At 41.7% G+C, this 27,729-nt stretch overlaps 1 protein-coding gene across 1 annotated transcript in view; it reads left to right on the forward strand.

Moving 5' to 3' along the window:
* The window catches only part of CARMIL1 (capping protein regulator and myosin 1 linker 1), a 118,255-nt gene that overhangs the window by 80,962 nt on the left and 9,564 nt on the right, over positions 1-27,729 (forward strand). Inside the window, exons 30-36 of the mRNA XM_054381614.1 lie at positions 7,125-7,142; positions 11,244-11,310; positions 11,612-11,808; positions 16,063-16,169; positions 17,717-18,149; positions 24,551-24,629; positions 27,412-27,645. Coding sequence (XP_054237589.1) covers positions 7,125-7,142; positions 11,244-11,310; positions 11,612-11,808; positions 16,063-16,169; positions 17,717-18,149; positions 24,551-24,629; positions 27,412-27,645 — 1,135 coding nt within the window. The remainder of the gene's footprint in view (positions 1-7,124; positions 7,143-11,243; positions 11,311-11,611; positions 11,809-16,062; positions 16,170-17,716; positions 18,150-24,550; positions 24,630-27,411; positions 27,646-27,729) is intronic.

Raw genomic sequence — 27,729 nt, forward strand, 5'->3', positions numbered from 1 at the left:
TTAGAACAATAGATACTCTTTCAGTTGCTTTCAGCTGAGGAAGGAGAAGATCCCAGTATAGGAAGTAGTTCAGGAAGAAAAATTGTACATGGTACTGAAGGAATTAAAATTAAAGTAGAGATTCTCTGGTATGCCCTGATGTACTATGTATCTGATTCTCGTTGCTCTCTATTTACTTGCAACAGAATGTCTCGGGCATATATAGTCAGCTTTTTGGATGAAAGACTGAACACCTACTGCAATAAAACCCCAGAACCTGTTGGAATCCTTATGTTCTCTTGTGCTACAAATAAAGCTGTAGTTCCAGGACTGGCTTAATCCAGCAAAAATCATTGTTCTTGCTGAAAAGAGCATTTCTACCTTCCCCTGTATACAGCTCACTCTTTTTTTGCCCACGCTTTCAAGCTGCAAACTGGATGTGGGAATTGATTCAGCTGAAAATTAAGCTTTTTTACAGAGGATTTCTTTCCCAGGTGAGTTAACAGACTGACTAGTCCTCTGGTCGAGTTCACAAAACAAATCCCAAGCAGCAGGAGCAAGCAGGCAGGGATGAGGGCAAAGGCAGCAGCCTGGATGAATGCTGGATTAAATTGATTGTGACACTTGAGTTTCTCTCTTGTATGCATTAGCAGAAATGGGCCTTTGATGTGTAATAAATACAGCACTCTGTGGGGAGCTAGGAATTGGCATTATCATATGCGAGAGCGTTCTTGGCTTCTGAAAAGGCTCCATCACAGCCATGCGAACAAATCTACTTCAGTGGGAGTCCAGTAATATTTCTGACTCATCCCAAACTAGGACAGTTTATGAAAACATGCCCCAGGGGGGCTCTAAGCAGAGTACTCCCTTAAACCTTTCCCTACACATGCAGTGCTGTGGCTGAGAAAGACACAAAGGGAGCCAATGCAGTAATTGTGCAGAACCTACGAATGTCCTGGTTATTTGCAAGTTGTCTGTTTGTGTCTTAGCTTCACCATTAGTATTATGATGACATTAATTATGAATATCTGTTACCTATCTTTTACTAAGTTCCTTTATATAGAGTTTTGTGGCATCTTCACTGCTCTTAGAGGCCCTTATCTGTGTTTATTCAATGCCTTTTACATCTGCAGACTACAGTTTCTGTCAGGCTCATGAGGAGTTATATGTTCCCAGCTGAAACACTTTCAAAGAAACTTGGCTTTCTATGTCTTTTTCTTGGTCTCTGAGTGGAAGGAGGTGATGGATAATTGATACATAGTATGTTTTTCTTAAACCAACTGAGATTTCTTAGAGTTCAAAGCCATTTCTCATAATCTAGGGTACATTATTGGCCCCATATAAAGTAAATGAAGAATGTGATAAAGTGCTTTTACTAAAAGCACTGCATGCTTGGTTAAGAAAAAAAAGTAGTGCAAAGCTGAAAACTGTTTTCTGCTTAGGTTAAAATGGGAATTGTGAAGTGCAGCTGCTGGGTGTTCTGTTTGCATGGTGGCACTTCTGCATCTGGAGGTTGTCTTCCCATAATACTGATGCTTTTGTTTGCCTCAGTAGACCCAGATTTGTGTTAGGGTTGGAGAATAAGGGTGAGCATGACAGTAATTGTCTTACTGATACTGAGCTTCAATCATTTTCTTTCATGTCATGAAAAAGCTACATTGAAAGGAGAGTTCAGTAACAAAGCACTCACTGAAACAGTGGTCTTGAAAGTTTAACTTCCCTGCAGTGGTTTTAACAGGGAATTTACTATGAAGAAGTTGGTCAAGAACTTTGTCTGCCATAGACTATGTAGCTGTGCAGCCTGTGGGTAGTGCCAGCCCTGGCTGCTCAGTCCCACCATTTGCCACTCTGCTAGCAAGAATTTGAATGCCTGGGCTGCAGGCAGAATAACCTCAGCAGGCACCAGCTAGCTATTGCAGGCTGTAGCCTGGTGGTGGACACCTACCCACCCTTCTGTGGGAGAGGTGACTAACCTTACCTTGGCTCACCTGTCTTGCCAGCCAGCACTCACCCATACAGCCAGCAGCAGGGATCAGCCAAGCACTCACTTAACTTACTTCAGGTGAAGTGACTGGGTTATGAGGATAAAGCCCCTCTGCCTGGGCTGGGTCAGGGGGCACTTGTGTGATTCCTTTTGCCAGTGGAGCCATGGAGTCAGCTGATGTTCAGCACAAATAGATAAAGAATTCATCATTCCACAGCCTTTGTTTGTAAGAACCTGAGCCTCTGTTTATAAGAACCTGCCACTGTTCCCATGGGAGATTAGCAGGACTTCCTTTGGAGGAGTTGTTGCCAAATAATGCTTCAATTAGTATCTGGCAAGTTGACGTCCTCAAGTGGTTGAGGAGTTTTCTGTCGAAGTTATGTGGTCTTTTCTACTGCTTTTTGATTTTTGCAGCATCCCAAGTAAGTAGCTTGGCACCAAGTTACACCAATGCATACATTGTATGAGGGAGTCTTTTTCCTTGGAAATCTGGAGAGCCTCCTGAAAATAGCATGTGCATGAGTTTGTCTTACCAAGAGTGCTTTGTGGTTCTTGTTTCACCCAGAAGAACAGTAGGGTTGCAACTTTTTGCTCTGCACAACTGATACCTCATATTGCAGGAATAAATACTAGTTGCTTACAGAAAGTGGGGAGAGGTAAGACTAGGTAAGGCAGTTGCAGGGTACCATTGCATTTAACTGTATTTTGTGAAGGAGAAGGAGGATATGATGAGCTGGGCTACTGGAGTAGGAACTTTTAAACAAACAAATGAAATCAAAAGTACATAGTGCCAAACAGCTAGAAGATAGATTCCAAGTCATCAAATCTCATCCCTGCTATCACTGACAACTGCATCACAAATCCAGTTTGTGCTCATTGGCCCTCATCCTGTCTCTGGGCACCACTGAACAGAGTCTGGCCCCATCCTCTTGACACTCACCCTTTAGATATTGATAAGCATTCATAAGATCCCCTGTAAGTCTTCTGTTTTCCAGGCTAAACAGCCTCAGGTCTCTCAGCCTTGTCTCTTAAGAGAGATACTCCAGTCCCCTCTTCATCTCCATAGCACTCCACTGGCCTCTCTCCAGTAGTTCCTCGTCTCTCTTGAACTGGGGAGCCCAGAACTGGTCCCAGTACTCCTGCTGCAGCCTCACTAGGGCAGAGTAGAGGGTGACCTGCTGATAACACTCTTCTTAATGCACTCTAGGATACCATTAGCTGCCTTAGCCACAAAAGCACATTGCTGGCTTGTGGGTGACATCTTGTCCACCAAGACTCCCTTGTTCTTCTCCACAGAGCTGCTTTCCAGCAGGTCAAACCCTAACATGTACTGATGCATGGGGTTATTCCTCCCTAAGTGTAGGATCCTACACTTGCCCTTGTTGAATTTCACTCATGGTGACTGTCTTTAAAGACTTAACCTGAAAGTGTCTTAAACCACTGTCCACTCCTCCATATTTGATGAGCTTAAGAGCTTTTTCTTCTTACAATATGGGTGTTTAAGTCATGAACAAAGTAATTTTTGCATTAGTGTTTGCCATCTGAAGGTAATGAACAACCACAAGCAAGGACATTGTGGAGGCTTAAGGAGGTAGTTTGTGTCATCTGACCTGGAGCAGCTCTCCGTGCTGCACTTAGTTTTTAAATAAAACAAACTAGTTGGAACCACCCTCTTTGTTCATCCTAAAACCTTGCTGCTGTAGAAGATGCTGCTAGCCTCTTCATAAGCAGGTAGAAGACAGCTGATGGTGCAGAGAATTGCTGCTTCTCTTGCAGTTGGTAGTTGCATTCAGAACATGAAATAGAAGATTTTTCACTCTTTGTAATAAAAGCTGTGGATATTTATATGCAGGATCTTTTATTAGTGGGAATTTTTACATGACTTGAAATATACTGAAAGTGCAGAATTATTAATTAAAAGAGTATATTGAAATACTTGGTGAAATATCGCAGAGTACATGAGCCACATGTCAGCAAGTAGAAAAGCAAAGATTTCTTGGCTAGTGAAGTGAAAAGAGCTCAAGGGCAAATCTATTGAGCTTATCTTCCTGCAGTGCTACTCCTTTTCTTTTTTTCTTGTTTCAGAAAATGTTACTGTACAAAGTAGTTCTAAAGGTCAGGCTGGTTTGGATGAGACTAATTGAATTACTTCTGAACCACAGCTCATTGTCTAGAAATTCAGCTATTGAGAGAAGGAAGGAAATAAACATACTCCTTAAATTCATGTAGGGATTACTTACGTGCCATATTTGTTTGCAGCATCTATATTTATATGCAGCATTTCCATATAGAAGGCAGAACTCTGAAATACAAGGTCAGGACTAGATCCTTGCACCCATTGGCCCTTGTCACATTGGACATCACTGAGAAGAGCCTGGCTCCATCTTCCTGACACTTGCCCTTTACATATTTATAAGCATTTAATGAGGTTACCCCTCAGTCTCCTCTTTCCCAAGCTAAAGAGATGAAGCTCCCTCAGCCTTTCCTCATAAGGAAGATGTTCTATTCCCTTAATCATCTTTGTGGCTCTGCACTGGACTATTTCAAGCAGTTCCCTATCTTTCCTGAATGGAAGGGCCCAGAAATGGCTACAGTATTCCAGATGTGGCCTCTCAAGGGCAGAGTAGAGGGGGGAGGAGAACCTCTCTCAACCTACTAACCATATCCCTCTAACACACCCCAGAATGGCATTGGCCTTCTGGGCCACAAGTGCACGTTGCTAGCTCATGGTCATCCTTCTGTCCACCAGGACCCCCAGGTCCCTTTGCCCTGTGCTGCTCTCCAACAGGTCAATCCCTAACCTATACTGGTACATTGCGGGTATGGAAACGGTGTCATGGCAGCTTTACCATGAATTCTTTACAGCGAAAGAGAAGAACAGGACTTGTAATAAAATACCTTGTTTTCTCATGCCTCTTTCTTAAAAAGGCATTCCTTACAAAATGCATATAGGTGAAACAGTTCAGCACTGGTTTAAAAAAACCTGGAGGAGTCCTTGCAAATGTTTTTTTCCGACAGCGCATTCCCGGTTGGCATATTGTTAGGCTTCCCCAATCCAGTTCCTGATTTTGTTTGGGTTGAATTTTCAGTTGTGGGGTGGCATTTTGTCTTAAAGAATGACCTATGTACACTGGGAGGCAGACCACTTTGGTTTGCAATTATGCTGAGTGTGAAGGAAGGGAAGGGTTGGGTGGCCCTTGTGGTCTGTAGTATTTCAGGGGTCTGAAGACTGGCTTTAGGTTCCCTGCAGAGTCACCAGATTCCTTGGCGACTTCAGGCAAGTTCTTTGCTTTGCTTACTGGTGCTTTCCTGTCTAACCTGTTGCTTGCTCTGTGCCTCCCTCTCCTCCTCTTCCCTTCTCACTCCCTATCCACAAGCTTTTTAGCACCTTTTAACTTTTAAGCAGCTCAGTGGTCACACTCACTTAAGTGAGATCTCTGAAGTGTGAAAGGTAGGAGTTTCTAAAAGCCCTGGCTGGATCAGAAATATAGACTGTGAACTCCTCCAGATCCTGGGGTTGCTTCCTGTTACATATGCATTGCTTTGCACTTTGGTCCTAATCACACTTCCAGCTGCTTGTGTAGTATAAATAACTTCCCTGCATGTGCATTAAATACACAGAACACACTGGAGTACTACAAATACTGTCTGAAAGAGGAACAGTGTTACAGGTTGATTTCTTTAAAAGAGTGATGGAGATTTATTTTCAAGATGGTTTCACGTTTCCAGATATGTCTCAATAGATTCTGCAGTCTCTCCAGCAGTCTCAGAGCAGCCCTAGTGAATGGTAGCATGGAAGGTGGGCAAGAGAAGAGAGAAGATGAATTCTGGCAGGGAAATGGAGTTAAAGTGTATGCATGTGTGGATAGCATATAAAAATGAGATCAGTGATGAGGACTGCCTGAGTCAGTGTTAGCTGAGAACTCCTGCATAAAGCCAAAGTTTCTCAAGGTAACAGAAAACAAATTAATAAATAAACCCCAAATCAAGTAAATAAAACCCCTGAGGACAACAGAGTAATAAAGAAGTGGACCTGTGTGCAGTGACTTTGCTCTTGATGCTTAGACAAAGCCCACAATATATTTTAAAACTTTTAGCTACAGTTAAGCTTAGAAGTATGAACCATGACAAGTGGATTGTTACTGCTGAAAACATCAAGGCACTGAAAAACTGACCTTTACATCCCTTCAACAATTAAATTATGAACTTCATGTTGTATGCAGACTCTCTTTTCTGCTGCTAATTGAATGCCAGTGCAGTATCCATTTAAAAATGCATCACTTTCTTGCTGAGAAGTTTAATCCAGACCATGGATATTGACTTCTGCCACAAAAACTTTGCTAATACCTGCAGTGTTGTTAATAGCAGCAGTTCTCATTCAATTTGAAGACAAAACTGCACTTCTAATAATTGTTTTTTTCTGACTCTAAATTAAGGAAGAGTCATGTGCCACACAAGAGGTGGGATATGGCATTGCTTCATTTCATATGATGGCTGTGCTACTTCCTTTTTTTGTTCTTGTTGGTTTTTTTGTTTTTTTTTTGAAGGGGAAAGGAAAGGTCTTGCTTCTTCTTCTAATGTGCTGAAAGTGCTTGAAAGGCTGCACCTCTAAGCCTTCTTATGTGAAGGAAAAATACTGTTGCTTTGAATTAGGTTTGTTTAAACCTCAGAGGAACATATTTGTGCCCTTTTTCTCTCAAGAGATGCTTTGTTTTGTTTTCCTTATCCTCTTGTTTTCCACAACAAACTGCTGATTTTTAATTCTGAAGCTTCCTTCAGAATAGAAAATGACAAAAATGCAGGGTTTCTTTTCTCACTATTAGTGCCAGAAAAATGAGAAACCACAGTACATTGGGACATCATGTGATAGGTTGGTACCATGGCAAGTGCTAAACCTGAATGTGTCCCAGTACCTATGAAACAAATGGAGACTGCATCCTTCTCTGGTTATCCTCTGGAAGCAGGAAATGTATAGCATTTCCAGATGCAAGGGATTTTTATCTCATTCTTGCATGTCATCTTTCCTGCTAATACTTTAAAGTGTTTTTGCTTTAGTTTTATTTATTTTGGTGATTTCTGGTTTTGCCTCCTTTCCTGAGAACTGCTGTTGCTTTGTCTTCCCCATTCATATTCTTTTTTCTTTCTTTTTTGCTGCATGGAGACTCTCTGCTGTACAAGTGTAAGTACTTTTTTTAGCTCTGCTGTTTCTGGCCTACTTGTTTACGTTTTTGTGCTCCATTTGCCTCTGTATTGCTTTGTGACTCTCCTGGGATCCTGTAGTGCTATCCGTCTGCACCTAAAAATTAAATCAGCAGTGGTTCACGAATGAGATCGAATTTTACAATGTTCAGCTAACACAGAATCTGAATTTAAAGCACCCCTTGGCTTTAAGACCCAACCACAGCAGAGTGCTGATGTTGGAGGTATAAGCACAGATGTTACTGCTCAGAATGAAAGTCAATTGATTTAATCCTGTATTCAAGTGTTATCCAGTTTAATGGAAGAATGGCTTTAAAATGGGCATAAACTTGGGCTTTCTTGCCTCAGGGTGGAAGAAATGTCAAGGATTAGCTCAGTTTTGTCAGCTATATTTTTCTTTGTCTAGTTGAACCACCTTGAGCTGTTCTCACCTTGTTGTGCTGTAGTCTTTAATGTTTTCTTGGGGCTGAAAACCCCTACATTGTTTTTTAGGAAGGAGGATTGAAGGGAGACTGCTTGGGGAGCTGAATTTCAATAGGGAGGGTGAAGTTGTTCGTTAGTTCATTCAAAATCTTCTGAAAAGGAGGTGACAGGAGGGTCACAGAACATCCTTTTATCTAATAGGATTGAATATAAATTAATTTGGAGGAGGAGGAGAAAGCCATGGAAATAATCATATCCCTCAACACCGAGAGTAATTTCAATTATTTGTGTAATCAAGGAATGGAGAGTATCTGAGGCCCTATTGCTAAAAGCGCTCAAAACAAAGTGATTTTAGTTGTTGTTTTTTAATTCCCAAGATACTGGTGGTCTTCCACAGTTTGTAATGTAACTTAAGACAGCTTGAGAGCTCAGATAGTTTTGAAAGGGAGTCAGAAGGGAGGAATCTGAAAAAGTGATCATGGGTAGAGATCCTGGGAATTTAAAGTCAGCTTGGATGCATGAGAGTATCCAACTCTACGCCTTTGTTTGGGAGTGCAGTGGAGATTTGCCGGCTTCCATCAACTGCAGAGGGTTATCTTCATGGAGCCATCTTCAGCCATATCAGTTGCATATGACTAGGAGTTCCAAGAGAGCATTCCAAGACACAGAAATGCAGTTACTGTTTTTATCTGCTCTGCTAGGCAGCCTAAAGTGTTGTCATGGAAAAGTGGGCAAAACTCAGAGCAAGTTCAGGAGGTGGTCTGTTAGAGCAGAAAGTCTGTGGAAGACGTGGAAGAAGTGAAGGAGGGGAGGTTGATACAGCTGTTTCTGCTGCAAAGGCCATGGCTAAAAGAAAGCAGCTATGTTGTTCTTGTGTGTCCAGAGGTGGTGGGAAGGCAGAAGGTGCACATCTTCCAAACCTCAGCTTTTTCCAGGACTCAGGCTGGGGAGAGGCAAACATCTTTCCACGGGAGTTCAGATACCTCCTTTAGTAATGGCATGTTCTCTGCAGCTGTAGCATACTGCGCAGAGGATGAGATATTAAGCTGAGATTACATCTAATATTTTGTAGGAAGAGCACACTGGCCTATTTAAATTAATACTTTGACCCATTTTGCTCTGTGTGTGATCTAGAAAGTTCATTTGGCAAGAAGCCTTTCATCTGTGCACTTCATAAACAGGCTGGAAAACAGAAGGTTTTTCAAATAAGTGCGTGTGTAGAGCTGTTATTCATGCTGCTAGAGCAAATGGGAAGCATCTCTATCCCTCTGCCTTTATCCCCAGCAACCAAGCTGCTGATGGATCATGCCAAGCTGACAGTAAGTTATAGCAGTGATCCGGAGACTGGCTTATGGTCATCAGAGCAAGCTCTGCAGGGTCATCTAGGGGCATTTTCTTGTCTTGGAAGGAAGGTGAAATTATTCTGTTCCTGCTGTCAGGGATGTCTTAGATCATTTAAGCCCCTGCACAAGAGACATGCTTTGTGCTGCTTTGTATTGGTGCCTTGGGCCAATGCAACTCTCAGCTTGTCTATATTCATCCAGGATTGCTGTGAACACTGGCTGTGGCCGTGAAGTTACTGAGCGATTGGAGGTCTTCCATTAGCCTTGTTTCTGTCTTCCTTTCTGATCTTTAGCATATGACTTGCTGCATTATCCTACCAGATGTGATTTCCAGGAACACCATCAAAAATGTGTCAAGCAGACCAAAATGCATTAACCAGAGAAATGGGCTAGGACTGGAAATAAAACCAGGGGACTACTGGTAGTGAATCCTAATTGCTGTCCCATAAATGCTGAACTGCTTCAACTCTTCCTTACGTGAGTTGCGGTTGGTTGTTTCTGGTTTGGGTGAATGATCAGCAGCTGTTGAGGTGTGCAGTTCAGAGATTTCCCAGCCACCTACCTGATGCACACTCCACTGCAGTTTGGGCTGGAAATGTTCAGCCACTTCCCATCAAATCAATTGTGTTTAATGTATTGGTAACTTTGAAAATATTGTCTGACTTTCTGATGCAGTAACTCTTTGCCTGCTTGTTAGTTTCAGGGTAAGTGTGCTCAGGTGGCAAGCTATTTCCTGGTTGGTCTTGAAACTATTTTGTTATTTGCTGATGCTTCTCAAATGTGGAAGTGGATACTTGAATAGCTTTTTTTCCCCAGTGATGTGCATGGCAGTTAAAAACAAAGATCTGTTGCCCAGACAGTGCTGTCGCTCCTGCTCTGCAATCTGCATGTCCATTTCTTGTCTTGAAAAGATGGCTAATAACTTTCCTGTTAAGAAAAATCTATCATAACCCTGAGCATGTGAATAGTGGCATAATTATCCTCCTGACATACTTTGGATGGGAATATGGATGCAGTACACACAAATCTTTGCACTGAACTTTCTGTACATAAAACCTTGCAGATGCTTACCTTAAAACAATTAATGACTTGTCTGAAATGTCAGTGCCAACTGTGTATTTTCTGGCTCGTATAAAATTGATGGTACTAAACTTGATTAACAGTTTTGTTGATGAGTTGAGAGCCATAACAGCTTCCTGACTGACTCTTCAGATTTGAAACCACTAGGCTTCAAGGCTAGCAAGTAAATGGATGTCACTAAAGCCAGCATGTGTGACTCTGCCAAAAAAAGGAGCTCATCTTTGCAGAAGCTGAGTCTTTTTAAATTAACTCCTTAGACAACCTTAAAATGTTGAGGGCTCTGAAGAGGTTCAGAAATGCTTTTCCTGTAGCAAAGCAGTCTCCTTTTTTTTTTCCCCATGCAAACTTTCAGAAGAGTTAAGCAAGAAAACAAAGACAATTTTCTTCCAAAAATAACAAACTTGGGTCTTAATTCTGGGTATTTGTGCTCTTAAGGCAACATAATTTTTTTTTTCTTTTCCTGGGAATGTGAAAATGACAATAATAATAGAACATAACTTTCAGTAACTGAGTTGAACGTATGCCAAGGTAACTTTCCACCTATTCTCAGCATATCTAAAGCCCTGGGAAGTCATGTCTGCTGGAGATACTGCTAACTCTGGCATGGTGTTTTTTGCTTATTGAAGAAGGGCTGTGTGCTCCAAGACTGCATTTTCCTAGGGAAGTTTGGTGAGCTGTGTGGTGATGTTCAGAGGCAAAATACCTGAATTTTAATCATTCCCAGTAGCATGCCACTAACAAATGAACTGAGGAAGTGCATTGTGTATGAAAAGTAGAAATCAGAACAAAGGGGAGACTATCCCTGGTATTGTGATTAACTGTGCAGTACTGGACACTGGAACTGAATTTTTTTGTACCTCATGATCTCAAATGCAGAAGTGATGTTTTAATAATTCCTTTGTTTTACCCTTGAGGTTGAATGAGTTACTGCTTGGACAATTGAAATAATCATCCATTGTATGGCTTATAGTTTTAATGGGAAGAATAAACTACCCACCTGGTTCTGTTCAAAGTCAGATGAGCAAAAATGCCAATTTAGAAAAAGTTCTGAATATCTGAGAAGGGGAGGAAAAACAAAACAAAACAAAAGCATTCCCTCATGGTGTTGAACCCAAGCAGCTCTCTTGAAATGATGCCTAGTCTCGAAGAACTGACTTGCTGGATAGAAAGGAAAAGGTATCTTTGTCATTTCTTCAGTCCACTAAAGTAATTTTTGTTTTGTTTTATGTCGATAGATGACTCCTAAATCAAAAAGGAAAAGCATCCACAGTAGAATGCTTCGGCCAGTGTCCAGAGCTTTTGGTAAGTGAAAATTTCTTAAAAACTTTTTTGCCTCTTTGCTTGCCTGAGATTCTTCTAGGTAATTCTTGATTGAAAAGCACAGGTATTGTATTTGAGACACACACTAGTAGCTTTATTTTGTGAGTCTGCTAGTGTGTTTGGTAGTAAATATTTGCTCAGAGTGCCTTGTCTGCTCACAAACATGTCAGGGCAGAGTTCCCTAACTGTGTTCAGAATTATTTACCGTGAAAGAGAGAAATGGCATTGTCTTCCATTTTAAATAGCATGTTAAGTCTAATGAGAAAGTTTTGATTTCTCTTAGAGATGGAATTTGATCTAGATAAAGCACTGGAAGAAGTACCTATCCATATAGAAGACCCACCATTTCCTTCCAGCAGGCCAGACAAACGAACTTCTGGATTCATTTCAGAGCTGCCATCAGAAGAAGGGAGGAAACTGGAACACTTTACAAAATTAAGGCCCAAAAGGAATAAAAAGCAGCAGCCCAGCCAAGCAGCAGTGAGTCTACATTAAAATATTGCCACCTATGTTGTCTGTTTATTGCTTTTTTGCTATGAGTCAGGTGTTGCAGTGTAATGAGGACAACTGTTTAAAAAGCCATAAGCAATCACTTAATTTTTTTTGATGTTCAAATCTTTCAGTATACAGACTCTATTACAAGCTTTTTGTCCTGTTTAACACAAGACTAAAACTAGGATATGCTTTGTGCTTTTTTTAATTTGCTTTTGTGTTTTCTTGGAAGCCATTTCTGGGGTACTTAGAGCTTCCACAGGAAATGCACCAAATATCATGAGACTTTTCAATTATATTTCAAGGGTTTGTTAAGTCTTAATCCTTTTTTCTGCTTACATTAAGATGTGGTAACTTGGCATGAGTTCTTATTTCTGTCAGGTCTCAGTTTAGCTACTCTGTGACACTCAGCTTCCTACAGCTCCTTAAATGAAGGTGGCATTTGGGCCAGCAGATCTGCATAGTCACAGATCTGCTTTTCATGCTGAAGCCTGCCTTAGAAAAACGAAACAGAAGAGCACTGTCTGTCTGTGAAAGGCATTGGTGTGAACCCAAGTATATGTGTGAGGAGTTCCCACAGTTCCATTTTCTTGGCATACCACATCAATAAAGATTTATTTCTGTGATGGTATGTCCTCGGGGCATGTGAGGACAGATCTGGAGGAGCTGCTGAGCTATCTTACAGAAACAGGAGCCAGCTGATAGGATAAGTAACCCTTATCAAGGGGCAGCCATTGCTTCTCTGAGTTAAGCAGCCTAGTAATGAATGCCTGTGGCCTCTTCTGCTCCCTCAGGATTGTTGGTGGAGAAGACTCTTGAAAGTTTCCCTAAATCTGGGAAAGAACCTACCAGGCACATTAGAGTGTTTTTTACAGCACTTGTAAACTGATAAACCTTAAAGCAGGGAGAATTTTCAGGCCAACTTATTGAAGCCGAGTTTCCAATCCCTTGTACTTTACAGGGAAGGATAAAGGCAGCAGCAGGACAGGATGATTTCTGCATTGTAGTGAAAGTACATCTGTGTTGCCATCCTACAAATCCAGTTCTGCAGAATGCATCTTTTCCTGGTTGTTGGACCTGCCTCTCTTCAAACTTAATCAGCACATCCTGTGCCATTGGTACAGGGGTGTGGAAAGAGCAGGGGCAAGGGAGGGCAAGTGTTTTGCTACCAGGCATGGAACTAGGACATAAAACATCTTGCTCAACTGAAACAAAAATCTTACTTCTTACAGAGAAGTAGAGTTCACTTCTCATGATAGTGCAGTGCTGTGGGAATGCTGATCCTTCTTGAACTAACTGGGAAATTAGGGCTTCATCTAGTTGCAGAAACTGAAAGGAACTTCTTTGCTTAAACTGTTTTTAGGGACTGTTTAATTTCTTACTATTTCTGACCTCATACAAGTCTAAACAATTGTTTGAAAGGCTTAAGTTGTTTAGTTTGATGCTTTCGAAAATAAAACAGACAGATTTTGAAGGCCAGAGTCATGAGTGGACTCTATGGCATTGTTTGTGGAACTGATTTGCTGCTGCTCTTGCCTCCCTGAGAATACAGAAAGCAGTGGTTAGAAAAAGCACTCGAAATGTGAGAGGCAAAATCTTGACCTTTGCTGCAACTTAAAGCAGGTCTGTTGGGTTGTTTGCTGTTCCTATTATTTCCATTTAGAAATCTTAAGTGGTCTTAGATGATCCTATCTGTGCTTCTCTGGGTTTTTTGGAAAACAAGTTTGTTCTTTGTAAGCTGAAAGATGTAAGAATAGAAGTGGAGGGGGAAAAAAGGAGAAATGTAAACGTTACCTTGTGCTGATTGGGTAGGCAGAAGAAAGATTTATGGTTCTGTCAGAGTTTTTACTGAAATGAATATTCAGAGGGAGAGAAAAGTTAGGGAGGAAAAAAGGAAACTTTATCACCACCCACTCTTAAGTAGTTTTGAAGCAATACAATGAAACAATTGTTTATCTTCTAGATTTCAGTGAGATCTTAACCTCATGAAGCCTTCCATGATACATGAAGATTTAGTACAGCAAAGAGCTGAATCTCTGTGTGAAAAAGATTGTGATTCATCTGATTTCTGCTTCCAAGACAGCTTTTTTTCTTAATAAAGAAGCAGATGGCTCACTACTAAACTTAGGCTAGAAGAAAACATAAATAAAATTGACAAATAGGAGTGTAAAACATGAAATAAACCAGAGTGCAGTCTTTTACATTAATGTTGATTATGAAAAGACATTGCAATAAACATCTATAAGAAATTCCTGTGCCTTGATGGTCTCACTAGGTCCTCGGCATTAGTCTAGGAATTTGCTGCTTTTTCACATCCAGATGGTTTTGTTTGGGGTTTTTTGTTTGGTTAGGTTTTTGAGGCAGATCATCTCATTTGCTGTAGATCAGTGAATTCCTGCACTCCCCTTCAGAAAATGCACTTGCCTCTGATACTTACATGTTTGTTCCTGTTATCTGGGGGGCTCCAATATCAATATTAAATTATTTCTCATTTTTGTTGAATTGCATAGAATCATAGAATGGCTTAGGTTGGAAGGGACCTTAGAGATGGTCTACTCCAACCTCCCTGCCATGGGCAGGGATGCCTCTCAACTAGACTCAGATGCTCAAGACCTCATCCAACCTGGCCTTAAACAGCCCCAGGGAAGAGGCATCCACAACCTCCGTGGGCAACCTATTTCAGAGTCTCACCACCCTCATACTGAAGAACTTCTTCCTAAGATCCAGTCTAAACCTACTCTCCCTCAGCTTAAAACACTTCCCCCTTCTTCTGTTGCTAGACACCCTTATAAAAAGTCCCTCTTCAGCTTTCCTGTAGGATCCTTCCTTCCACGTACTGGAAGGCACCTTGAGGTACTGGAAGGCATCAGCCACTTTTGGTTGACATGTTTCAGTCAAAATGTCAAGTTTCAGTCTCAGTCAGGTTTGACTGAGAAGGTAAATATTTACATTGATACAACCAGCAGTGGTCTGACCAACCCAGATGTTAGTCTGGGAAGTCATTGTACTCTCAGAAGGAAACTGGGTTTTATAGGAACTATGCAGTTTGACTGAAAACAAAGTTATCAGGTGGGCTTTTTAAAGAACAGTATTACATTGCTATAGCACATATCAATAAAATATTAACTATTATCTTTGATAGCAAAGTAAATACTAGGCTTCTAACAAGGTTCAGCCATGTAAAGTAAAAAAAAAATCATGTCTGTGTCAAAGCATTAGTTCATGTGCATCCCTTGTTCCAGCTTAATGGTGCTAGGTTTGGTGTTAACAGGAGCTTTTAAGAGTATTTTTCTCCTCAGAGGCATAGAAAAGAGTGTGTATTCCAGTTGAAAAGGGAAGCTGGAATTACTGAGGTCTGGTGGCAACTTCTTTGATTTAAATTGTCTCAAATTACAAACCCTGCTATTTTGTGGCAGACGGGTTCCTGGTCCTTAGCACTACCAAGAATACAGCTGTGCTGGGTCTTGTAGAGTCCTCTGTAGTCATCACAAAGGTTTCCATACAGCATTTAAATTGAAGCAAGTCTCTCTACTAGTAATAGAGCTTTTCCACATCAAAGCCATACGAGCCAGACAACATGAAATATCCTCCCAGGAAGCTGCAGAGTCACCAGATAATCTTCCCAGGGCTTTTGTGGTTGGCAGGTATTACTAAGTCAGCCTGGTTTAGATGCCTCAATTCACCCACACTCAAAATGTGGGCATTGAAACCAAAGAAAGGGAGTAGGTTTTCCATTTTCAGACACTCAGTGAAAATCTGGTTCCAAAAATGAAACATCTGATTCTGTATTTAGAGTCTCTGGCTTTGGAAGTTCTGGACTGAATGAATTGTAAAATCAGCCTCTGTTAGCCTGATGGAGCTGTTTCTAAATCTCTAAATCCAAAATCCAGAACATATGTTCTTCTCTCAATAGGGAGACAACCAGCTGTTGAAAATACTTTCTCTTTGGGTCACCACTTGATTGCTGCTTTTCATATTTTCTAAGTGAACTAATACTCTATTTTCACAATCTCAAGGAGTTTGATTCCTGGTCTCATGTCACTGGTGTTTTGGGTTGCTTTGTGTTTGCTGCAATGGTATCGACCGTCCTGACTGAAGGGGGAATTGCAGTGGTGATTCCATTGTCTGCACTGAGGTTTGGTTTGCACACACAATTTTTATGATGTCTTAACCCTTAATTGTTATAATTGAAACAAGTATGCTTGGATTGTTATATACCAGAGAGGTCTTCTCTTCTGTCAGGTGTCTGCTGGAGTGCCTCCAGAAGGGGATCAGAATGGCCTCATGGGGAGAGTGGATGAAGGAGTGGATGAATTTTTCACAAAAAAAGTGACAAAAATGGATTCAAAGTAAGTTCAAATTTAATTATTCTTTAAATTAAAAATAAAATCCATCCTGATAGCTGGACAGGTAGCGCTTCTAACTTGTATATGACTTCTGTTCAAGGGTTATTGTTATCAAAGTCAGAAAATACCTTAGTAGTCAAGACATTGTGATTTCAATTACCCTCTGTTAAAAATTACTATTTCGAAATAAATTGGTTTAATATATAATGGAGGTGGAGCAATTACTGACTAATGTGTATTTTCTTAATTCAGCTAACTTTTTTTTACTCTGGAGCTCATTAGAGCTGAAGCAGAACTGTGTATGGGTTGAGCATCTCCTCTTCAGTACCAGTACTGCATGCAGGTGACTCTGCCTAGTAAGGACTGATGTTGGGCACAGTATTTTGACAAATGACAGTACATTTATGTTGGGTTAGAAATATGTACATTTATGTTGGGTTAGAAATATGTTAAAGATGTGTTTCACCAGTTCGTAGTATTTCAGATTTAGGCAATACCTTCATCTGAAAGATATGTCACCTTCAGCTTTGTATGAAGGTTATACAGCTTATACAGCTGCTCTGTAGCTGGTTGTAGGTTTACAGAACCAATGCATCTAGATATGTGTTTGTGCACATGCACCCAGACACACACACACACACACACAAATGCTTACATAAATAAGTGAGAAAGCTAGGGTGATTTCCAGAGAACTTGGAATGACCCCCTCTGTGATTTATGTGACACCCATTAAGGAAGATGGGAGGTGTTAACTGGTGGATGGCTGTGGCAGAAAAAGCAAATGTTTTAATGTCACTGTGAGTTATAAATATCTGCAGTGACATGTGAAGCCATGTGTGATACACTATGTGCAGTGGTAAAAGTACTGTAGCTTTTGAAAAATGGATTTGCCGGGTTAAAGGACATAGCCAATTTCACCACTAAACCATGTCACTAAGTACCACATCTACACATTGTTTAAATACCTCTGGGGTTGGTCATTCAACCACTTCCCTGTGCAGACTGTTCCAATGCTTGACCACCCTTTCAGAGAAGAAATTTTTCCTCATGTCCAACCTAAACCTTCTCTGGCACAACTTGAGGCCATTTGCTCTAGTTCTATTGCTTGTTACTTAGGAGAAGACCCCCACCTCACTACAGCCTCCCTTCAGGCAGTTCCAGAGGGTGACAAGTTCTCCCCACAGCCTTGTGGGGAGGCTAAATACCACCACTTCCCTAAGCCACCTCTCCATAAGACTTGCACTCTAGACTCTTCACCAACTTAGTTGTCCTTCTTTGCCCTATATGTGCATTGAAAGCTTGGGCAGAACTTGCAGGCAAACAGGTGCTTAGTGCAGATGAAATTGCACCATGTGAAAGGCCTCAAGACAGCATGATCAATGTTAATTGTGCAGTTTTTAATTGAGAGATGCTAGTAATAACTGGAGCTTAGGGCAGCATATGGACCATACAAAGCATTGCCTTTGCCCATTAGAAGTCATTTGGTACTATTTAAAAGTGAGGGAGGAGGGGAGTGGAGAAGAGTTTAAAATGTCTGTATCTTTTATTAGGAGACCATCAACTAAAAGTTCAGACAGCAGTGAGCCCAGTGAAGCAGGGGATGAGAAGAAGAAAAGAGACTCAAGGAAGAGTGGCTTCCTTAACTTAATTAAATCAAGAGGATCCAAATCTGAACGTCCCCAGACTGTGTTGGTGGCGGAGGAGCCCTCCTCACCCAAAGTTGCTGCAAAAAGTCCAGCTGTGGACACAAGCAAGAAGGAGGTAAAGCCTGCAGAGCAGAACGGCGGCACTGAGCGCTGCGAGGAACTGAAGACACCGGACTCACTGGAGGAGGCACAGTCAGACGAGGCTGCAAAAGCTGAGAGGGGTGACAGCAAAGGAAGCCCACAAGGAGGCCGGAGGTATGGCGTGCAGGTGATGGGCAGTGGACTTCTCGCAGAAATGAAAGCCAAGCAGGAGAAGAGAGCAGCCTCTGCTCAGAAGGTGAAGGCAGTTTGATTTCTCTTGAGTTGTTGAAAAACTGAGCAAGAGCTAGGTGCCTTCAGGGGAAGTGGGTTGAGTCTCCAAGGGTTGGTGGCTGGGATTTTCTGCCAAGAATTACGGTGTTCCTGCTCTGTGCTGTGGTGGTTGAATATGGGTACCCTGGCCAAGGACTAGGCTACACATGGAGCAGGAGGTGCACCCTTATGCTTGCATTTTCTCTCTGCTTGTGGAGGAGGTGACCCCAGTGTTTGTACTTGATGTCAAGGCATCACAAGTACAGAAGAGAACACATAGTTGTTTGCATGTATGGCAGAGTAACTTTGGGGGGACTGAGAAGCACAGTGGGGAAGACACCCACCCACTGTGTTCATGTCTGATAGATGTGTGCTTCACAAAAGCTAAACCAGACCTCTTGCTGTGTGCCCTCTGCACACTGGTACCTCAGGTGTCCAGCAGAGTTAACTACCATGGCAGCTATCTGTACTCTTCTCTTGTGGAAGGTGGCATAGATAGATGGAGAGATGTATTTCAGATTATACATTCCATGCAGAGAACCAAATCTGGCTTCCAGACACTGTTTACAGCTATTTGCCTTTTTATGTCCTTTTGTACCACACCTAATCATTTTTATGCCTTTGAATTCTGTATTGCAAACACTAACATTAAAACAAAATAAGCATATGTTAAAAAAAAAAATTAAAATCTATTCATAATTATCTGTCCAGGTTCCCTTCACTCTCTAATTTTCTTCTCTGTAAAGTGCTGATTTTGCGCAGGAGCCTGCTCCACTTTGCAGGCATGGAATATCCTTGTGTTGCCCCAAAGCATTTTGTTCCAGCATTTTTTACCCAATGCCCATTTCTCATTGAACTTTCCCGTTATCATCCCCTGCTTACTCCCAGCTGCAGCTGACATATTCTAAAATTATCTAAGGTACAGCCTTTTTCCCCTTCTCTCTTCCTCTTCAACATGCAGGGCACTCTTCGTTATCCCCTGTGATCTGGGAGATGTTGCCTTACAGCATCTTCCTTTAACAAGTTGCCCAACTGTACTACTCTGACCAAGCAAGGCACCCAAAGTTCATTTTTACCTTTCTTCATAGTCTTACAGTGCTTGCCATGATGTCTGAACCATTCCTGCAGACTGTGGAGTCTTGTAATAAGCAGATTCGAAGTAGCATAGGAGTTGATAGCTCATTAAAGGGATCCTTAGCATTAAAATGAATTTTCTAAAGAAATTCCCAATTCCCATCTTTCTCATTGGTGCTGAATAGTGCCCATGAATTATCTCATTGATTTCTACCTTGAATACTGCATCCAGTTCTGGTGACCCCATCATAAGAAGGACACAGTTGTTGGAGCAAGTTCAGAGGAAGGCTACAAAGGTGATCTGAGGGCTGGAACACCTCTGCTATGAGGATAGGCTGAGGGAGCTGGGGTTGTTCAGCCTAGAGAAGAGAAGACTCCAGGGGGAACCACATAGCTGCCTTCCAATACCTGAAGGGATCCTACAGGAAGGCTGTAGAGGGACTTTTTGTAAGGATGTCTAGTGACAGGACAAGAGGGAATGGTTTTAAGCTGAGGGAGAGGTTTAGACTGGATCTTAGGAAGAAGTTCTTCAGTACGAGTGTGGTGAGACTCTGGAATAGGTTCCCCAAAGAGGTTGTGGATGTCTCCTCCCTGGGGATGTTCAAGGCCAAGTTGCATAAGGTCTTGAGCATCCAAGTCTAGTTGAGAGGCATCCCTGCCCATGGCAAGTAGTAGATGATCTCTAAGGTCCCTTCCAACCTAAGCCATTCTATGATTCTAAACCACCAGCTTCTCAAGTAAATGCCATATGATTTTAAACAAGTGTTACACTCTCACTGTAACTTGTAACATACCAAAACACTCCAGATGACATATTTTTCAACTGCAGAAATTATGTATGTCTGGTGCTCATCAAGTTCTTAACTCTTGCCATCTAAAGCTAATCAGATCTAGAATGATGTGACTGAGCAGAATATTAGCAAGTGTCATTGAATTTTTTTTTTTAAGTGGAGAGAGTAAAAGTCCTCTTCGATTGAAAACATTAATTTCATCCATCAAAAAGAAAAGTTGTTGCCTTTTCCTGGTATTTTATTTTCCATCCTTCCCTTTTTTCCTTGTTGGAAGGGTTACCCCTCTCCTTTCAGGTTTAATTTTAAAGGAAATAGTGTTACTTTGTTTATTTTTCATTTGATGTTATAAAAATATATATTTATGGAATGCAAAAGTAGAATTTGGGCAGGGTGACAAGAAAAGTGAATTGAAATAATAATCTGTACACAGCAGGTCACTGAATTACGCATTCTTAATGTTGCCGAGACCACATAAAATTGAACTGCTGCTCAGAAGAATTTTTCATATACTTCATCATAGATTTGTAATATTGAATAATTTAAGTTTTGCACTTTTATTCATGATATTCATGAAGGTGAAAATCATACAGCATCCTGATGGTTGAGCTACAGAAGATAGCATCCCACTGCTGTTACATTGTTCAGAATGAGTGTGACATAAACTTCCCTAATATCTTCACATCTATCAGAATTCCAGTATGACAGAAAATTTTGTTTCCCTTCAAGGTACAGATGGCTGCTTATATTCTGAGCTATTTTACATGAAAACAAAGCCAGAAGGAATTTACTACTTCATTCATACCCTACCACAGCCTTGTTACAGATACAAGTGCTGAGCAGGTGCACAGTAGATGGAAAGATGGTAAATCCTTTCTTTGTTTTCTTTTGCTTAGAACTCAACGTGCAAGTTGGCATTAATGGTAGAGGGGAGTGTTTGCAAATCAGTGTTGCCTCCAGGCATGCAGAAAAAGATCTTTTAGCTCCATCTAGTGTTTACAGATTACATTTTTAAATAACTAGAGCAAGACCTGTGAGCACATGGAGATGATCTGTAGCAGAACCACAGAATGATAGGGGTTGGAAGGGACCTCTGGAGGTCATCTAGTCCAACTCCACTGCCAGAGTAGGGTCTCCAGAGGAGGAGACTCCACCACATCCCTGGGCAGCCTGTTGAGTGCTCCACCACCCTCAAAGTAACGAAGTTCCTCCTTATGTTTAGGTGGAACTTCTTATGTTTAAGTTTGTGTCTGTTACCTCTCGTCCTGTCCCTGGGCACCACTGATAAAAGACTGGCCCCATCCTCCTGACACCAATCCTTTACTTATCTATAAGCATTGGTAAGATATCCCCTCTTGTTTATTCACTCTCCATGCCACCCAGCTCTGCAGTATTTCCCAAACTTGCATGAATTCCTTTTAAAAGTAGAGCCTGGTCATTATTTATCTACAGGATAAACTCACCTGCAGCTTTCTGACATCACTGACAGCTTCTCAGAGTACATTTTTTGCAGCGTTTAGTGTTGTCTCAGGACCATAAGCAGTTTGTACTGTGTGTACAGCAGGAAACCAAACATGATAACCTCCTGTTTGTATTTTTAAATCCTACACTAATAGATGCCAGCACTGGCTTTTGTACTTGTCTCTCTGTACATGGTCATATTTCCTTAGTAGTCCCATAACTAGGGAGGGAGGAAGGACTTACAGTGAAATTGAGTTTTTGTATTGTCATACAGCTCTCTTACCATTCAGCTTCAGTAAATAACTTCTATATTAGGAAAACTTTCTTTACTGAAAGAGTGATTAAGCATTGGAACAGGCTGCCTGGGGAAGTGATGAAGTCACCATCCCTGAAGGCATTCAAAAAACATGTAGACATGACACTATGGGGCATGGTGGTGTTGGGTTGATAGTTGGAACTGATGATCTTAAAAGTCTTTTCCAACCTTAATGATCTCTTCAATGTTTACACAGGTATTTTGATGAATGTTCACAAGAATTCACATTCCATGAATAAATTGTTGGTAAATTCAGTTCTCAAAAGTTTGGGGTTTCTTCCAAGGAAGAAAAATCCAAAAGAGTGGTATTCCCTTCAAAAATGTATAGCCAAGGCAGTCTTACAAAGAAACATGTGACTTTAGGAGGTGCAGAGGTGAGAATATAGTCAAAATATCAGTGACAGACAAGAAATGGGAATTAAAACTGAATTTCAGCCAATGGCACAAAGCATTATGTTCCTGCTGGCTTTGTCTGTATGAACACCATTCTGATCCTACAAGTCATGGCATTTCTAGAGTGCTCCTGACCATAAGGCTTTGATGTTTGGCTTACATGTGGTTTTTGACATACAGATAATCTTATACTTAAAACCTATAGAAATGTAATCCCTTAGAGTAAGTAGCTAGGTCAGTATCAGGGTAGATTTGCAGTACAAGAAATTTAGTGGTAGTTGTAATAGCATCCTCCTTATTGCAGTGTGCCATTATAATTGCACAATTGTACTTAATGAAGAGATCAGGAGGAACATTACCTTGCCAGGTCTTACACAGGTGTGGTAGGCACTCAGCATCTCCATCCCTTCCTTTGTTTTAGGAGTGTCCTGGTTTAGAGCCAGAGAGATCCTCTATTGCCCTGAGAGGGACAAAAGAATGACACACAAATGGATTGGAGAGTGATGGAAAGTTTAAGTGGAAAAGCAATTAGTGTTTTACAGAAACTACAAAGCATAGTGGCGAAGATATCCCAAAGCGTACAGAGTCCCTTACAGCACACCCAAAGGCCTCCCAGCATTTCCCTTCTCCCCGTGGGAGGCTCTACCCAAAAACCCCCAGGGCTCCTTCCTCTCCCCCACTCCCACAGGAGCAGAGAGGGAAGAAAGAGGAAGTGAAGGACTTTGCAGGTGAATTTATAGGGTGCAGGATTTATGGATAGAAATATGCTGTTTCCTGTGTCCACCTTACTGGGTTGGATGCTCAGGGCACTGGAGGTGTAACATATGTGGCAGTAACAGGAGGCACCCAGCCTAAACTGCCACAAGGAGCTATGAGATTACATGAGCAAAATGTAGATTACATCAGCAGATCTGTAAGGCCAACCTTGTTGCTTTCTGCATTGCTCCCCAAAGTCTGCTTCTCTTGAAAAGCCAGTGTCGGATTCCCACCACAGTGGAAGGGCACTTGGCTAGTGTGGACATTTAGAGAGCATTCTTTTAGGTTTATTTTTAAAATACTATTTTCACTCTAAATCCTTCTGTTTTTTTCTGTGGTCAGTACACGCTTCTGCTGCTTGTAACCATTCTCTTCTTTCCTACATTTCCTGTTGTCCAATTTTTATCTGCATGCTACATCCAGCAGTCTTTCAGATTGTAAAGGGCAATGATCAGGTCTGGTGTGTGCTATATGGCACGTGGTGGAGATTTCTGAGCAGGACAGTCAGCATCAGTCATGCAGAGTCAGTGCTGGAGCAGTAGTAGCAGTGTCCTCAACATGTCAGCATGATTTATGCATGGCTACACAACCATGTGCAGTGATCATCAGCAAAAATAATTTGCTTTAAGTCTTTTGCCACATTATCTTGAAATAGCAGCTCAAGATAAGATTGAAGATGCCTGCAAAAGTCTATCCCCACCTTTTTAATTTCAAAAAAGTAATTTTTTTTTCCCTGATCTTATCTGTATAAAGCTTTCTGTTGTGGTCTATCCTGCACTTATTTCTGTGTACTTTTTTATCCTCCTGTTTATCCTTCTGCTTGAGCTTTGGTAGCAGGTAAGACAGTAAAAGGAGGCTGGTTCTTTTACAAGCACACTGGCTGTATGTCTAAGCATCTCCTGGTGAATACACAGGTTTGGAGCTCAGTTAGACTAGAGCTGTGATTTGACAGAAGTTTTTGCATCTTTTCTTTTAAGGCCAGGATGTTACTAAAGCTATTTTTGAGAACAGAAGACTTAGCAAGAGTATCGCTGCCCCCTTTCTCTAGAGGGGCTGAACATCCTGCAGGCGCTTGTGATGGGTGGCTTTAAACACCTTTCAGTAAGTAATCTCTGTTCTTAGAGGACTCCTGTGAATATGAGTATTGCTACTTCTTTAGTTGCAGGTTTAGTTGAAATGTTATTTTTGTATGTGGAAGAGCATAAGAACCAGCTGGCAGTCATATTCAAAATCCAGATCTTCAGCAAAAGACTTTTAAACCTCATTTTAAATATAGAGTTCTTTGGAGGAAAGACTATTTCTAACTAGCACCTTCACTTTCAATTTCTGTTACCTTAGGAGACCTGCCAGGTAGGAGGGAGGTGTCATTGCAGCTTTGCTAGACATGTCAGTGTTAGTTACAAATCAGCATCGTTTTCTTCCAGCGTAGCTCTCCAAGAATTGAAAGAGAAACGACGAGAGAGAATCTGCCATCTATTACTATCACTGCTTTCTCTGCCTTATGCCTTCCAAATTACAGCTTTTTTTCCCTAGGAGAACCACTGAATTTTATTAATTACCGATGTATTATTAATGTGAGAGCTTTTCTTACTCTTTCAGAAACTTGGGAACGACACAACTCCCAGAGAGTCTTTTGAGACAGCACTGAGCTCAGAACGACTGGATGGAAGTGGTACAGGTAAAGTTCTGATTTCCCTGGTATAAGTTCTTTCTAGAAAATGCAAAACAGCTCAAGCATCTCTCTTCCCTCTTCAGATTGTGTGCCCACAGCTGCTTAAGCAAAATGGGAGTTTACATGAAAAGACTAGGAAACAAGCTAACACTGTGTCCTGTTGGACAGCACTTCTCATGAAGTCATCTCTGGAGCTGAGCTGACAGCTCAGCTTTTACTTGTGTTCCACAATGTGCAAGAGGGAAAGTACTTGGTACATGTGTCTGGGGCACCTTCAAAAGGATCCTGAATTGTAATGGGATCAGCAGAGCTGAAGCTGAACCCAGGAGCCAGGAAAAATGTCTGCTCACAAGGAAGTCAAACTCCTGAATATATCTGATGACCTAAATATGATCAATAGTGTAGTCTCTGCACACGCTGTCTTGAGTAAACCTGACTGTGAGCTGTTAAAATAGAAAGCATAAAATAGCTGGCTCTTCCCAGGGTTTACCCAGCTTGACCAAAGCCAGGGCTGTCTGCAAAGCCACAGAGGCCCATGGACACTGCACACATGCACTCTCCATCATGTACAAAGGGAGCACCAATTCCCTATGCTCCTGATCCTGCTGTGCCCTTGTAAAGCTGTAGTCCTGGGCCCTGAAGTGGCAGTGCCTACATTTCCTCTCAGGACAAGATGAAATTCAGGCCTCTGTACAGACTTTTGGGACTGGCCAGTGAAGAGTTCAAAAGGGATTTAGCTCTGGTGGTTTGTGCATACCACATTCACTGGACTGAAAGGAATGGACTGAACTAGGGAATTCAGCTCTCATTTCTCAACAGTGGTGGTTAGGTATCCTGTAAGGATGGTACATAGAGTTGCCAAAGCATACAGAAGTAAGGCTGAAATCAAAATCCAAATGTAGCAATCTTGGTTGAGCACTTCAGAAACCAATTTTCAAGTTTTATACCTTTCTAAAGCAAGTGTTAAAAGATAGCCTCTTCAGAGTGTGCTGAACTCTACAAATCAGCACTTTTAAAGCCTTCTTATCTTTTGAGGAGAGCCTTGGGTACTGTCTGTCTCCTAATGCCATCAAACTGAAATCAGAGGAGCAAGAATAGTCTGTGCTTGAGGCATTAGAGTAGCTGCTTGAGGCATTAGATTAGCTGGGGGTGACTGACCTCAATTTTTGTCTGGTCCTCATCTCTGTATATGACACAGATCACCCCCACGTCACTGCAGTGTTTGTGAACCTTCCTTTTGGCCTCCAGCTGTCAGTCCTTTCTTTACCACTCTTGCTTGAGAGATCCCTGAGGCTCCTCTTTGCTGTTGTGACTACAATTTCTCTTTGTTTTGGGTTAATTTATCTTAACTTACTTTCTAATAATACTAGCAGGCCTGAGGCTAGGAAGGCAAGAAAGAGAGTTAATGGAAAATTGCTGGAGGTTGCTACAGAAAAATTATAAAGACAGGGAGAAGGAAAATAAGGGGGGGGGGAGTGTGGGGGAGGGGGCTGCATGTGTTTATTCCTTGCTTCCTGTCTGAATGTTGCCTGCTTTTTGTGTACGCACACATGCAGAGGTGAAGATGTCCTGCCCTTCCACTTGCAGCACGAAAGCCAGCTGCATGCATGTGGGCACAAACACCCTGTCACACACTCTCTAAGGCAGATAAGCACAATTCTGTCTAATTTGCCAGAGTTTAGCTCCACCTGGGCTGAAAAACAGCTGCGAAGTCTGGAGTAATATATTGGAGATTGGTTTGCAACACTCTGTATCAACACTCCTCTCCCTTCCACTGCCATTAAAATGTCTTTGCTGAGAGCTTTTGTAAAAAGTAGGATTTCTGAAAAGCAATAAAGGGTAGGTAGGTGCAGTCAGCACCTATGAGCACATACTTGTCTTTGCCAAGCACCAAGACTGCCAGTCTGCATTTCAGTTAGTCTGTAATTCTCTTCTGAGAATAAAGGTGTGACAGCTGTTGAAAGTCCCAAGCTACCACACAAGTTCAAAGGCTGCTGTTATACCTGCTAAATACCTTCAACCTTCTGAAAGCTGCAGAGTAGGAAAGTAGGGCAGGTGTTCTGCTTGGTTGCAGCCTAGGCTCCAGCCAGCTTTCTACCAACTTGCACAGCTAGAGAGAACTGATTGTTGCTTGGAAGTCAGTGTAGCTTTATCTCATAATGCCTTGGTCTTTCTTTGGGATAAATAGTATGTTGATAAACTTGCTAATGTGTGGAAACCATAATCCACATACAGTGTTACTAGAGAAGTCAAAATATTACCTAAGGAATACTTTGATCTCAACTAAGTTTCAGAATCTCCTCTAGCACTTGCTAAAAGCAACAAATAAAAAGATGCAGCCTGTTGGTCACACATTTGGGATTTATTTTCTGGGCCAGAATTCTCTGTTGATCTTGGATACCCAACCTTTTGTCTGTAAAAATGCAAAACAGGCAAAGTCTGCATTTTCCTCTGATCCATTGCAGTTTTCTCAGCAGGTAGGTCACACTATCTGCTCCCAGAAGTACGAAGGAAGAATAAGGTCTAGCCAGCTATCACCCCAAACATATTGAAAAGGGGAAGATGCCTTCACCTCTGAGCAACTGAATTATGAAGCTTAGCATGAGTAGGAGCTAGCAGGTTTAGATGCTTTTCTTGCAGTGATTTTGAATGAAACATTAGGGGACATCTCACACAGCAGTGCAGCAGTGATATAGGAGCTAAGGATGGTATTTTGCACACAAGCAGATCTGTGCACAGTGTGTTCTGTGTTGCAGGAAACTTTATTTCATGTGTCTATCTATTTTAGTGCCTAAACTCCAGCAGACCCTTCCAGAGAGTCGATTTGCCTCAAATAAAGGTGACTCCATCTCAACATCGTCAGAAAAAAACTCAAAAGCTGAACCAAAGGCAGAAGCTGGTGCAAAAGCAAGAAGTTCTTCCAATACACCAACCAGCCCAAAGCCCCCACTGCAGTCAACAAAGCCCAGCCTGGCAGGACGACCCATGGTGCCACAGAAACCACGCTCTGCCTCTCGTACTGGTGAGCAGCTCTTGTGGACGTTCATTATGCCCAGCTGAGTGCTTCTGACTGCTGTTTATGGGTGCTGTGGAGGAGACACTCATG

The sequence above is a fragment of the Indicator indicator genome, chromosome 6, assembly GCF_027791375.1.
Source record: "Indicator indicator isolate 239-I01 chromosome 6, UM_Iind_1.1, whole genome shotgun sequence".
Lineage (NCBI taxonomy): Eukaryota > Metazoa > Chordata > Aves > Piciformes > Indicatoridae > Indicator > Indicator indicator.